Raw genomic sequence first — 13,830 nt, 5'->3', positions numbered from 1 at the left:
CTGGCATGGAACATTGCACTCAATTCACTGGTGAAACACTGGACCCATGTGAACACTTAGCACACTCAGACTTAGTACACTCAAAGCTGCCTGAAGAGTCTGAGGAAATACCATGTGAGCCTCGCTTCAGAGACCCGGTAGCTCTAGGGAGAGCAAAACTCTGCATCCCTCCCATAGATTGAGATAATATGGGACTGCTGGTCCATTTGAACATATGCAAACTAACCTCTTAGACACAGTCTTTCAGTCATTTACCTACAGCATGTATTAAGCAATTACTGAATGCAGAGGAATAAGCCCCTGAAATGACTAGACATTTCTGCACACCAGAGAGTATTTGTAAAGAAAAGTACAAGCCAGCATACTGCTAGAAGGCACATAGATTATATCCAAGACTCAAAGGGCAGGATCTGGGACAACTGAGGTGCATCTATGCACACTGGGCAGTTCAGAAATAAATACTAAGGTTTATCATGGAGCTGGTCCATGAGCATTGCTCCTGGCATTTGCCTTGCTGACTCATTGATGCTATCATCATAAACAGGAGACCTATATTAGTTCCTTTTCTTGTAAAAGCGACTAAACCAACCCCTGACAAGAAGCAGCTTTAGGGAGGAAGGGTTTGTGCTGGCTCACAGTTTGAGGGGTCACAGTCCATCGAGGTGGGGATGCTGTGCTGGCTCACAGTTTGAGAGTCACAGTCCATCGAGGTGGGGATGCTGTGCTGGCTCACAGTTTGAGAGTCACAGTCCATCGAGGTGGGGATGCTATGCTGGCTCATAGTATGAGGGGTCACAGTCCATCGAGGTGGGGATGCTGTGCTCGCTCACAATTTGAGGGGTCACAGTCCATCGAGGTGGGGATGCTGTGCTGGCTCACAGTGTGAGAGTCACAGTCCATCGAGGTGGGGATGCCGTGCTGGCTCATGGTTTGAGGGGTCACAGTCCATCGAGGTGGGGATGCTATACTGGCTCATGGTTTGAGGGGTCACAGTCCATCGAGGTGGGGACGCTGTGCTGGCTCATGGTTTGAGGGGTCACAGTCCATTGAGGGGGGGACACAGTGACATCAGGAGCCTCCCTCAAAACTCAACACCAAAACAAGCAAAACTTCTCTAAGGTAATTAGGAACTCTATAACATATGAAGACATTTCAAGAGGGTGGGAGATCGCCCTAGGTCTGCAGTAGACCTGGGATTCTGAAGAGGGTGGGTGGTTGCCCATGGTCTGCAGAGGACCCAGGCCTCTGAACTGAGCTTTTCATCTCAAGGTAGAGTCTCTGCTCTCCTGGTGACCCCCTCTCGGTGGGATGGGCCTGTGCCAGGCAGTGGGCAGTTACTCCACTCTCTCCTCACTACTTTACACATAGGAACGAACACATTTCCATCCCTTCTCCACTACTGTCACACTAGAATGAACAGAAGCGATGCCAATGGCAAAGACGGAAAACAGTGTTAAAAATAGATGTTGTAATGATTTGAAGACAATCGCCCCCCCCCCCACACACACACATCCTCATAGTCTCAGACATTTCAATACTCAGCCTCCCATTGGTGGAACTGTTTTGGAGGTGTGGCCTTGTTGGGGGATGACTGTCACTGGAGGTGGGCTTTGAGAGTGTAAAGACCTTTACAGTTCTCAGCTGCTTCTCATAAGCCTTCAGCTTGCTGCCCCAGCCGCTGTGCATGCCTGCTGTCCTGCCTCGCTATGCTAGTGTGGACTCCTATCCACCTGAACCATAAGCCCAAATAAACCCTTCCGTGTATAAGTGCCTTGGTCATTGTGTTTGATCACAGCAATAGAAAGGTAGCTAATATGGAAGAGTTACTGTTCTGTGGATCAAGTATATTAGTTAAGGAGCGAGCCTGGCTCCTAGGACTCACTCCGCATCCCCACTTCTGTGTTCATTCTTACTCTTCAGCCCTTCTGTATACAGAAGTGTCTTCTTCCAGATGGGAAAGATGGAGGTTTTGTTATAGGAGGAAAAAATAGAACAGGGGTTCTCTTTGGGGGGAAAGAAGTTAAGGAAAATATTCAATAACCAGATGGGGTCCTAACGGGTGTTTCCTCTTGGTGCCAAATATTCTTGGGGTAGTAGAGTAGCTAGGTCCGGGGTTGGGGAGGGGAGGGAAAAAGGAGGAGGAAGAGGAAAGGGAAGGGGAAGAGTGATGGAGGACTTGCATTGGTTAATTAATAAAGAAACTGCTTGGCCCAATAGGTCAGAACATAGGTGGGTGGAGTAGACAGAACAGGATGCTGAGAATGAGGGCAGATGCTTCAGACAGTTGCCATAGACAGTCGCCATGCTTCTCCTCTCCAAGACAGACGCAGGTTAAGATCTCTCCTGGTAAGCAACCACCTCGTGGTGCTACACAGATTACTAAATATGGGTTAGTCAAGATGTGAGTAAGAGGCTGAAACTAATGGGCCAGGCATGTTTAAAAGAATACAGTTTCCATGTAATTATTTCGGATGTAAAGCTAGCCAGGTGGCGGGACACAGCCCCGCCGCTCCTTCAACATAAGAGGAAGGAGAGGAGAAAGAAGAAATGGGGTAGATTTTATAAATGTTCCTTAGCACATAAGGAGAACTTTCCTCTGTGCTGTTTAGACGTCCTCTAGAGAAGGATACAGGTGACTAGTTCAAGCATCCTGGGGTCATAAAATAGCAAATATATCCCCACACTTTGATGACATGTTCTGAAAGGAAACAGAGAACTAGAATAATACACAGAACGCCTTAGAGCAGCTCAGGTACTTGATCCAAAACTGTGCTCTCCAACACTGACTCCAGCCAGGCAATCAGCGGTGAGCTCCTCCCACCCAGGCAGCATTCAGTTTAGTTTTCCCCACCTAGCTCTGCTCTACCCCATCAGGCCAAGCCAGTTTCTTTATTAACCAATGATATTCACAGCATTCAGAGGGGAATCCCACATCGGGAGTGGGACTTCACACATCAGTTAATTAAGACAACCCCTTATAGGCACAGTCATAGCAACCTGATGCAGGCAGTCCCCCATAGAGAATTCTTCTCACGTGATCCTAGGTTGTGTCACGTTGACAGTATAACCAGCACCACAGATGGTAATACGGAAGGCAGGTTATAACAGAGTTTGATAAAAGAGGGGAGGGCACAGTGTGGAGGCACTGCAGTGGGACCCTCGTGTGCTGTAGGGATGTAAAAGTGCAGCTCCTTTAAAGATTATTATTACATTGCTATTATATTATTATGTTATTGTCATCGTCATCATCATCATCATTATCATTTTTATTACTTTGAGACAAGATCTCACTATGTTGCCGTGTTTGGCCTGGAACTCTCTATGTAAACCAGGTTGTCTTAGAACTCATTAAGATCCACCGACCTCTGCCTCCCAAGTCAGCATGTGTAACCACCCCTAGCTATTTATATTCTTTTAGTTAAGATATGCATGTGTGTCTGTGTGTGGGTGTGTGCACATGTGCAGCAGCCTGTGGAGACCAGGAGAGGGCATCAGATGCCCTGGAGGAGTTATCCCAGAGATGCTGGGAATGGAACTCTGGCCCTCTGCAAGAGTTGCACCCTCCTAACTGCTGACCCATCTCTCGAGAACCAGGAGGTGCCTGGAAGAAAGCCGGGAGTTAAGCTTGTTAAACACAGTCATAACTGACAGCAGTGCTGGTCCCAGGCACAAACCTGCAAGAATGAAATGCGTGTTACTCAAACACTGACCCACAAATGTTCATAGACATTCATACATGTAACAGCCGAAAGGTGAAAAAGATAAAAACAGAAATGCCCGCTAACCGATCAGTGGCAAGTGAAATGAGTCCTTTTCTCATGGTTGATTACTGTTCAGCAACAGAAAGGAAGGGAACGTCAATACTCGTTATGGTGTGAGGGAAGCTGTCTCAGAAGACGTATATTCATACAAAAATGCCTAGAGCGGATGAGTTTGCAGGGCAGGAAGTGACTGTGTTGTGCTGGGAGAGACAGGGGTGGGGGAGGGAAGGGTGGAGAGTTGGGGAAAGACTGACAATGGAGGTGAGCTTCCTTTTTTGCAAAAAACGAAAACGTTCTAAACCTGATGGCTGCATAACTTGAAAAATATGGTTTTGAAGTAGAGAGTTTTACACTTTAATGGATATAGTCTATGTGTCTTACGGTTGCTATGGATGCGATACAAACATCATGACGAAAACCGACTTGGGGACAACGAGGTTTATTTCAGCTTGTAGTTGTCGTTTGTGGTCCTCCGCCAACCCCTACCGTTTAGTTACCTGTGGTGGCTGGGTGTCAGGGTCCGCTCCTCCTACCGTGTAGTTCTGTAAGGACAGAACTTGGTAGGCTGTTGCTCATAGTTAGAATTTGGACTGGTGTGGAGACATAGACATACATTCGACCTATGGCCTCAAGCATGGCTCAGAGTTTTTGTGACAAGTGAAAACTGGCTTCTCCCTGTCCCTGTGGGTGTCTGAGGCTCCAGCCACACCAGGTCTCATCCCCATGAGCCCTACCTAGCACACCATTGGTCCTGGTTGTCTGCTGTTCCAAACTCTTTGGCTTGAGAGGGGAGGTTCTCCTGAGGTCTGGACCCTCTTCTAAGGCGCACAAGCCTGGCTGCAGGCCTTCTTGGAAGGAGTCACATGCTCTGGAGTTTGGCTCATGGACCGCTCACACGTTGTTTCTTCCGTTTGGTTTCCAGCTCTTCTGTATGCCACCATCTTTGGGAATGTGACAACCATTTTCCAGCAGATGTACGCCAACACCAACAGGTATCATGAGATGCTCAACAGTGTCCGGGATTTCCTGAAGCTCTACCAGGTGCCCAAGGGGCTGAGCGAGCGGGTCATGGACTACATTGTGTCCACCTGGTCCATGTCCCGAGGCATTGACACAGAGAAGGTAAGGAGTGGGAGACTCTTAGCCGCATCACCTGTCCCCAGCTGCCCCCCGCAGACGGGGCTCAGAACTCACCTGGGGCATCTGGGATTCTCAGGTCCTCTTTCTGGGGGTTTTGGTGGCCTCTTTATTGTCTTTACTGAAGGCTCAGAAAGTAAGAGCCACTATTTAAGAAATCAGAGGCACGGTGTATCTCCTGGAGCAAGGGGAGCAAATGTCCTGCTGTCTAGGGCAGCTTCCCAATGCTGGATCATGTTCAAACCAAGAGCCTGGGTGAGGGGAGCTGCTTCCTTTTGATCCAGCTTCCCAGATGGTCCCATGCTTGCCAGTCTTAGCTTTTTTATAAAAAAATACTCATTTTTTTGTTCGGCATGGCTTTTTAAAAATGAACTTTGATTTTCTTAAAGAACTGCCGCATCAGGTATGATGTATCTTGGCTATTTTTCCATCTTCCCCAATTGGCATGTTCCAAGGCCACTGGTACACCTATCTCCACATCCTCTCAGTCCTGATAGATCCCCATGGTGTTGTCATTAAAACTAGACTCTGACCACCATCCTAGGCCCATGAGCACCAGAGGTGGTGGACAGGGTCAGTAATTACCCTGGTAAGACTGTACCTCAGATGAGCCCAGGCATTACTGGCACAAGCCTGTACCTTCATCACCAGTTGGCGGCTGCTTTGCTGTGCAATCCCGAGCACAGAAAACATCCTGTGCACAGTTGTTCTCTAAAAATTGTTATTCCAGATTCATGTCAGTAAAGTGCAGACATGTGTGTGGCTTCTGAGAGAGCAGAGAAAAAGATACAGATGGCTAATTTATGAGTTACCTTCGAGTTTCCCAGTGCCTTTGAGACATATCCTGTAGCCCAGGTTAGCCTGGAACTCTCTATGTAGCCAAGGGTGAACTTGAACTTCTGATTTTCCTGTCCCTACTTCCAGTGTGCTGGACTAATGGGTGAGCACCGCCACGCCCACATTCCCAAGGCCTTATGCATGCTAGATCAGCTCTGAGCCACCACCGAGTCCCTTCTCTGTGTATGGCCCATGACCAATGTCATATCCTCATATCCTCACTCAGTTTCTCCATTCTTCAGCCTTTGATCCCACGTCCCTTGTTGCCAAACCCCATCTATCCCTGTAGAATTAGGAAAATGGTATCACTGTGGCAAAAAATAGTTATGGACACATTGAAATCCAGATTGATCTGGCTTTGTGGTCAGCCAGTTATATTCCTGTCCCCCTCTATCTGAACAGATGGTTGGGCACAGGCAGGTTTTAAGGAATGCTCAGTTCTGCTGGCTGTGCACTTTAAAGGCTCCTTGCTGTGTGTCATGATGAAAACTTCTACAGCCCCAATTGCCATTTCTTGAACACGCACTGAGAACAGACATGTTGCCAAGTGTGGTGGTGCACACCTGTAAACTCAGACTTGGGAGGCTGAGGCAGGATAGCCGTGAGTCTGAGGCCAGTCGGGGCTACATGGCAATCATTTGTTGGGGGGGAAATGGAAAGAACCAGTGTTGGTTTGCTTGACCCACCGTGCCTTGGGTGGACTTTACTTCCCCTCATGGGAGGGTGTGGTTGGAAGCTCTGTTGAATGAGGAGGAGGAGGACCAAAGGCTCACTTCATTCTTTTTACTTCCCCTGGTCTATGGTAACTTGGATATGAACCCAGTTTTCATCTGGTTTCAAAGCTTATCCTTTTCCTCCTATTATCTCTCCTTTGATTTTTTTCGATTATATTTACTGTGTACATGTGATTGCCTGCATGTTTGTGTGCATGTGTGTATGTGTGGGTACGATGTCATGGCCTGTATTGCATGTTTGTCTTTGCCTATCATGTAGTTTTGGGGGATTGGATTCAGGTCTTCAAGCTTGGTTGGTGTGCCTTTAACAACAGCAAGCTGTCTTGCAGGCTCTGCCTCTTCTGGATGTCAAGCATGAACTAGAGGGACTGAGGCTAAGGTCCAGTTTCCTGATGGGCAGGGCCTGGGTTGGCTTTGCTAGGCTCCTGGCTTTGCCAGCTCCCCACCCCAGCTGTGCCTGTTGTCCCTGTTCATCGCAGGCAACAATGCCTGCTGGTTCTGTGGGTGCCTGGCAGCTGATGGAGCAGAAAGAACTTTGATCTCTGCCCCGAAGCCCTTTTTTTTCCCAGGCATTAGAATGACTCTGTAGATCCTGCTGTCTGGGAAAAACCCTTCCTGGTCCCTATCCCTGCAGGGCTGGGCAGGGGAACTGCCTGGGACACTGCTCAGTCAGCCCTGCATTCCTGTCCTGCTCACCTGCGCACCTCCTCAGAGGCTTTTGGGATCCACCCGAACTCCTGGTCCAGAGACCCACGGGTAGCATCTCACAGCAGAGCCCAGACTGGGAAAGGAGGCAGCAGCTGTTGGAGGGAGAGAACCATCACAGAGTCCCCTCGTCCCTCCTCCCTCCAGTAACCAGCCGGTGACCTTGAGCACATCATGTGTCTCTCTTGCCCCAGTTCCCATGTCTGGAACACAGTGAAGTAAAATGGCCTTTAAGATGACATAGCCTCTCTGGCCTTTGGGCTAGCTATGACCTCCTGGACCATCGAAGCTCTGTAATGACATTACATAAGAACCCACAAATACCTAGGTACCAGATTCTTAACACATGTGAAATCTCACGATAGAGCCCAGCCTGGGAAAGGAGACAGCAGCATGTGAAATCGCACAAAATCCCACACACAAAAGGAAGACATGGCCCCCAGAAGCATTGCTCAAGTTCACACATGTGGTGTATGCTGGGAGCAGGACCGAATCCAGAACCTCAACCTTGACCCTTTGATGCCCCGGGAAGGCTTCTCCACAGACATTACTCTCAGGAGTAAGATCTCAAAGCCTGGAAATTGAGGGGCAGGCTGTGGGTCGAATGGCTGAACGAGGGCATGCTCAGAGGAAGGGCATGCTACCTCTCTGCTTACTCTCGGGTAGAACTTGCTGACGGGAACAGCTATGGACATGCTGCCCAGCCCGGTGTCTGCCACCCTCCTCTTGGGACAGCTCACCACCCTCCCCGCGATCATCTTTACGGTTCTGGAATCAGTGTCCTGGAAACGATGTCACCTCCTGTCCAAACCCTGATGCAGGAGCCTAACTCAGGGAAGCAGATGTAAATGTGAACTCACCTGGAGCACTAACCTTGGTTCTGCTATTGGGCACTGCTTGGACATGTTATGTGTGTCCACCGGCGTGGGATCCAGGCGGAGGAAGCCTCTGACCAGCACTGTTGCAGCAGACCTCTCAGCCAAGGCTTTGTGTCTCCACCACTCCTGCATCTGTCTCCCGAGAGACACTCGTGTTTTGGCCCGTCCTGCAGCCCAGAACAGGATGCAGAGGTACCCAGAGACGGACGGATCTCAGACAGGTGCAATGTCTCTGTCCCTTAGCTTTGGAATCAGGATTTTATCAGAGAAATAAAGCACAGAGTAGTAAGTTACTACTAAGTAACTGGGGATTCGGTCACATGACCTCTTCCCACTGCTCCACCTCCCTCTAGACACTGAGTGAAGCCACCCAGGGCGAGAACTGATCCGAAGAGGCTGGTGAAGAAGCCCCAGATGCAGAGGCCAATGATCGGTGCTAAGACAGGAACAGGACCTAGAAAGTCCGCCAGCTCCACAAGAAATAGCCACTGAATGGTCACACTTGATTCACATGCCCCCTACCTGGTTCACAGAATAGAACAGAAAAAAATATATTTCAAAAATACTGCCTATTTCTCTGGAAAAGACCACTGGAAGGTGTCCTATTGTGTTCCTTAATGCATGCTGTAGAAAGCCACGCAGTCGTTTCTTGTGAACACTTAGTTCACAGAGTTATCTCTTGCTCTGAAAAGCTGGGCAATTTTTCAATTGTTTAGAAAAAAAATGAGATCCACATGGCTTGTTGTTTCTAGTTTGCTTTTTAGATGGTGCAGGTCAGGGCTGGGGACATAGCCCAGATGGTAGAGTGATTGTCTGGCTTGTGCAAATCTCTGGGTTTCCTCCTCAGTACCGTAGGGATGGGATGCTGCACGTCAGATTGCAAGCCGTTAGCTTTGCAGAACCGCCTGGTATAGGAGTTGGTTAGGCTCTCCCTAGGCTCCGATGCCAAGCCACCTAGTGTGAAAGCCAAGATCTGCTGTTTCCTGGCTGTCAAACTTTGGGCTTCCCTGTATCTCAGCTTCCTCTCATCTGAACTGACAGAATTAAAAGCACATCCTAGAGTTTCTGTGGGGACCACATGTTAGCAAACATACTTTCAAATGGAGTCCTCCCCCCCCCCCGCCCCCATTCTCTGTCCTTTCTGTCTTCCTTATCTGTCTAGGCGACTGATACCAAATTTTATTTATTTATCTTGTCATTTTCTTCCTTCTAGTAGACAGTAAATCCCATGAGGGCAGGTATTTTTGTCTTGTGCATTTTGTTTTCTAGGGACAGGGCTTCTCTGTGTAGTCCTGGCTGTCTCAGAACTTAACTCTGTAGACCAGGCTGGCCTTGAACTCTCAGAGACCCTCCTGCCTCTGCCCCTGCTCCCCAGAGTGCCAGGATTAAAGGCATGTGCTACCACTGCTGGCTACTTGGTTTTTATTTTTTTAACTACCACATTATTAGAGCCTAGAATGGTGCCGGGGTGCACCACGGATGCTTGGCAAACAAATAATAATTGTGTAAGTAACTTGCTGAGCCATGCCTGGCAGACAGCAAGCACTCAGGAAAATGTGACTTTATGTATCTCAGTTTTTTATAAAGTGTAGTTGTGTTTTGAAAATTAATACTGTATATATTATTTTTAATCTCGTCCACCCCTGTTATCTATTCTAATCGTCCCCGGGGCCCACTCACCTGTGTCCCCAACAACTTCATGTATATTGTTGTTATCACCATCACCATCACTGTGTTCCTGCCAAGTCTAACCAGGAATGACCATGTGTAAATGGGTGTGAGGCCATTCGCTGGGGCATGGATGACTTACCACAGCCACATCCCCAAACAAGAGTGAGTCCGCCTTCCTCACAATCATCAAATGCCAGTGGCTGCTCAGCTAAGGGGGAGGGGGAGTCTCAGGAGCACCCCTCCATCTGTGCTGGAATTTCGGCCAGCTTGATCTTGGGCAGGTCTCATGTAAACATGTCCGTTGTAGGAGGATGCTAGTTCGTTTCCCGACTGCCCAGCAGCTCAGATTCGAAATAACCACACAGAAACTATTAATTAAATCACTGCGTGGCCTATTAGCCCTAGCTTCTTATTGGCTAACTCTTACATCAACCCATCTCCATTAATCTGTGTATCGCCATGAGACTGTGGCTTACTGGATAAAGTTCTGGCATCTGTCTCTGGCGGGGCCACGTGGGGCTTCTCTCTGACTCCGCCCTCTTTCTCCCAGCATTCAGTTTAGTTTTCCCCACTGAGCTCTACTCTGTCCTATCAGGCCAAGCCAGTTTCCTTATTCATTAACCAATAAAAGCAATACATAGACAGAAGGACCTCCCACACCATATATCTCTTTAAAATACCATCCCATACTCACTCTATCAGCAAGTCAACGCCAGCTATGTGATCAGAGTACAGATGTGACACCCCCCCTTATGTTATAGAATGCTAGGCTATTTCTCCCACCTGAAATTCTGTACCTCTTAACCAATTTACTGTGTGTTTCCTAATGGCCAGGAGAGAGTATTTAGATTGTTCGCTACACAAAGAAATGATGAATATTTAAAGGGATGGATACACTGATTACTTTGTTCATGTATTGTATGCATGTAAAATATCACACTGTACCCCTGAGACATATGTAGATTTGATTTGCTTGTTTGTAAATGTAATCTGAACATGACCCCTTCTTGCTGACTGCATTGAACCAGCCCAGTCTGAGTGCCCCTCACCTTTCCCTTTGACTCCTCTGTTGCTCCCCCGCTAGGGTCAGAGCTCACTAATCCCTGTCTGGGACCCCAACTGACATCTGTCCCCTATCTGTGACCCTGGTCACAGTCAGTGATGCAGAAGCATCTCACACGCTCAGTGCTTTCTCTCCACGATGTCTCTTGGGTGGACGGTTGCTCAGGTCAGCAGAGCCTGTGTGTTTGCTATCCTGTGGAATGACTCTCTCACTGTCTCTTCCTTGTCTGCCCAGGTCCTGCAGATCTGCCCCAAGGACATGAGAGCTGACATTTGCGTGCACCTGAACCGCAAAGTGTTCAAGGAACACCCCGCCTTCCGGCTGGCTAGCGATGGCTGCCTGCGGGCCCTGGCCATGGAGTTCCAGACTGTGCACTGCGCCCCGGGGGACCTCATCTATCATGCTGGGGAGAGTGTGGACAGCCTGTGCTTCGTGGTCTCGGGCTCCCTGGAGGTGATCCAGGATGACGAGGTGGTGGCCATCCTAGGTACGTGCTGCTCATTCTTGATGCACTTCTGGCTCCATACTTGGGGTTGTCTTAGTCACTGGGTAGCCACATTTAACCAGAGATCGCTCCCTAAGGTAGGCTCCTTTCTAGCATCCATCCATCCACCCAGCCTGCCTTGAACCAATTGCTGTTTGAGACACCAGGGTTTTTTTTTCCTCGAGGGGCTGCAGGCTCCTAGAAGAGATGACAAACAGTCATTCAGAATGAAGGGCATCTCATGTGTGAGTCAAGTGAGACGGCTTCCTAGGTGAAATGGCAACCGAGAGGAAGCTGAGGAGTTGGAAATGAGCTAGCCCAGAATGGGGTAAAGGCCGGATTCTGAAGAGAGGGGGAAGCCTGTGTGACAGAGGCAGGTGTGGTCTAGGGGAGTAAACTACAAGTCCCTTTGTGTGGCCCAGGCACACAGAAGGGCCACAGTGGGAGAATGAAGTTGGGAGAGTAGATGAACCACAGGCTCCAGGAACCACATTAAGGGATGTAGATTTTCTTGGTTGTGTAGGGGAAGGGGCACCATCAGGTTTGTATGTTTGTAACAGGATAGAAGATAGACTGTCCTTTGGACTGCAGGGCCAGGGAAAGCAGGTTGGAGCCATGTTATCCAGGGGCTTAAGGAACTAAGTTCTGGCTGGATAGAGAGAAGCACATCGCATCCAGGTAAAAAAGTAGAATTTAAAGAATCCAATGACAGGTTTGCTGTTGGGATGGTAGGATCTCTCCTGTGGATAACAGGGAGGCTGGGTCACCACATACGGCAGTTGTGGGAGCAGAGGTATGGGAGACGTGATGGTATTTGAGAGGCTGATGTCGGTGGCCTTGGAGAGATTTTCTGAGCAGCTACAGAATAGCTCTTCAATGACATGTCTCTCTAAGGGCACAGCCATCACTAGCATAATCTCCATTTGTGGACATTTGCTTGGTGCCCAGGGTAGTGCAGAGGGATCCACATTTAAACCTTACAGTAATCCTGAGAAATGCCTTTATTATTCCCAGTTTTTACGTAAGACAGTTGGAGTTCAGAGAGGTTAAGGAAATGTCTTTATAGTAGTTGAGGTCCATGGAGTCCCATCCCAGTATCCTTCAGTCTTCAAACCTTTCTACTTCTGCCCAGCATTGAACTGAAGTCCTCGTGACAGATAACGGAACGTGTGGTCCCAGATGCTGCTGGTATTGCTGCAATCTGCAGGTGCATGTTTTAGGTTCAATATATGACTTATTTCTCAGAAACCTGAGAGGGGCGAGATGAAGTAACTTGATGTTAGCATGAGATGACTGGCTTTGTAGAAATGGGTGATATTTTTTAAAACTTGATTTTGCAGTACCTGAAGCGTGCGGCTTCCTTCTTGTTCTTGGGGCACCTTGCAACCTCTTGGTTATATTGTGCTTGGGGTAATCCAAGGGTGATTTATACTCCTTTAGCATGTGTTGGCAGATGGTTGGGGGAGTTTTTTGATTCTGGGTTAGGGCTGATGTCTGTCTTTTCTGCTGGGTACCTTGATGCCCATGGAGCTCAACAGCCTAACTCTGCTGTCCCCTGCTCCCTCATCTCAGAGACATGAGGCTGTGAGCCAAACACAGAAGCGTTGAAGATGTTACAGTGTATATGTAGGAAGGGGTTCATACCTCTGCCTTTAAATTCCCCCAAGAGGGCTCTGGGTTAGCCAGGATTCACCAGTGAGGGCGTTGGGTTAGCCAGGATTCACCAGTAAGAGTGTTGGGTTAGCCAGGATTCTTGCAGGACTAGGACTGTGAGCAGTCTTTTGAATTTGGATTTGAGGTTAACCCTTTGGGGTTAGGTATCTTGCAGTTTCCCCACAGATCACTCACTATTTACTCTTCCAGGAAATCCATCCTGAGGCCCGGTAATATCCACCTGTGTATTCATGATCAGAGATTTCTTTATTATTCATTAAATTCATTCATTTATTTCCCTCCATCCTTTCCTCCCATTCCCAATTCCCCCAACCCCCTCCTCATCCACTCCTCTTCTGTTTCTGTTCAGGTCTCCCATGGGTGTCAACAAAGCATGGCATATCAGGTTGAGATTGGACTAAGCTACCTCTCCTTGTATTAAGGCTGGGCAAGGCAACCCAGTAATAGGAATAAGTTCCTGTAAGCTAGCCAAGCATTAGGGACAGACCCTGTTTCTACCACCAGGAACCCCACAAATAGATCAAGCTACACAATTGTCATACATATTTGGAGGACCTAGGTCAGTCCATGCAGGCTCCCTCCCTAGCTGTCAGTTCAGAGTCTGTGAGCTCCTCTGAGCCCAGGTTGGCTGTTTCTGTGGGTTTCCTTGTGATGACCTTGACCCTGGCCCTGGCTCGTACAACCCTTCCTCCCTCTCTTCAGAAGGCTTCCCTGAGCTTGACCCAGGGCTTGGCTGAGGGTCTCTATCTGTTTCCATCAGTCATTTGATGAAGCTCTCCGGTGACAATTGAAATTGTCACCAATCTCATTATAAGAGATGGCCAGCTCAGGCTGTGTATCCACTACTGCTAGGATTCTTAGCAAGGATTCATCCTTGTAGATTCGT

General features: G+C 48.5%; 1 protein-coding gene across 2 annotated transcripts in view; it reads left to right on the top strand.

Annotated features, from left to right (window-relative positions):
• Kcnh1 (potassium voltage-gated channel subfamily H member 1) overlaps window positions 1-13,830 on the top strand; it is a 289,183-nt gene that overhangs the window by 205,413 nt on the left and 69,940 nt on the right. For both annotated transcript variants that reach the window (XM_038349618.1, XM_038349616.1), the window contains exons 8-9: window positions 4,684-4,883; window positions 11,021-11,273. In XM_038349618.1, the coding sequence (XP_038205546.1) occupies window positions 4,684-4,883; window positions 11,021-11,273 (453 nt within the window). The remainder of the gene's footprint in view (window positions 1-4,683; window positions 4,884-11,020; window positions 11,274-13,830) is intronic.

Source organism: Arvicola amphibius, chromosome 12, assembly GCF_903992535.2.
Source record: "Arvicola amphibius chromosome 12, mArvAmp1.2, whole genome shotgun sequence".
Classification (NCBI taxonomy): Eukaryota; Metazoa; Chordata; class Mammalia; order Rodentia; family Cricetidae; genus Arvicola; species Arvicola amphibius.
The sequence above is the reverse complement of the archived record's forward strand: the minus strand, read 5'-3'. Positions and strand labels throughout refer to the sequence as shown.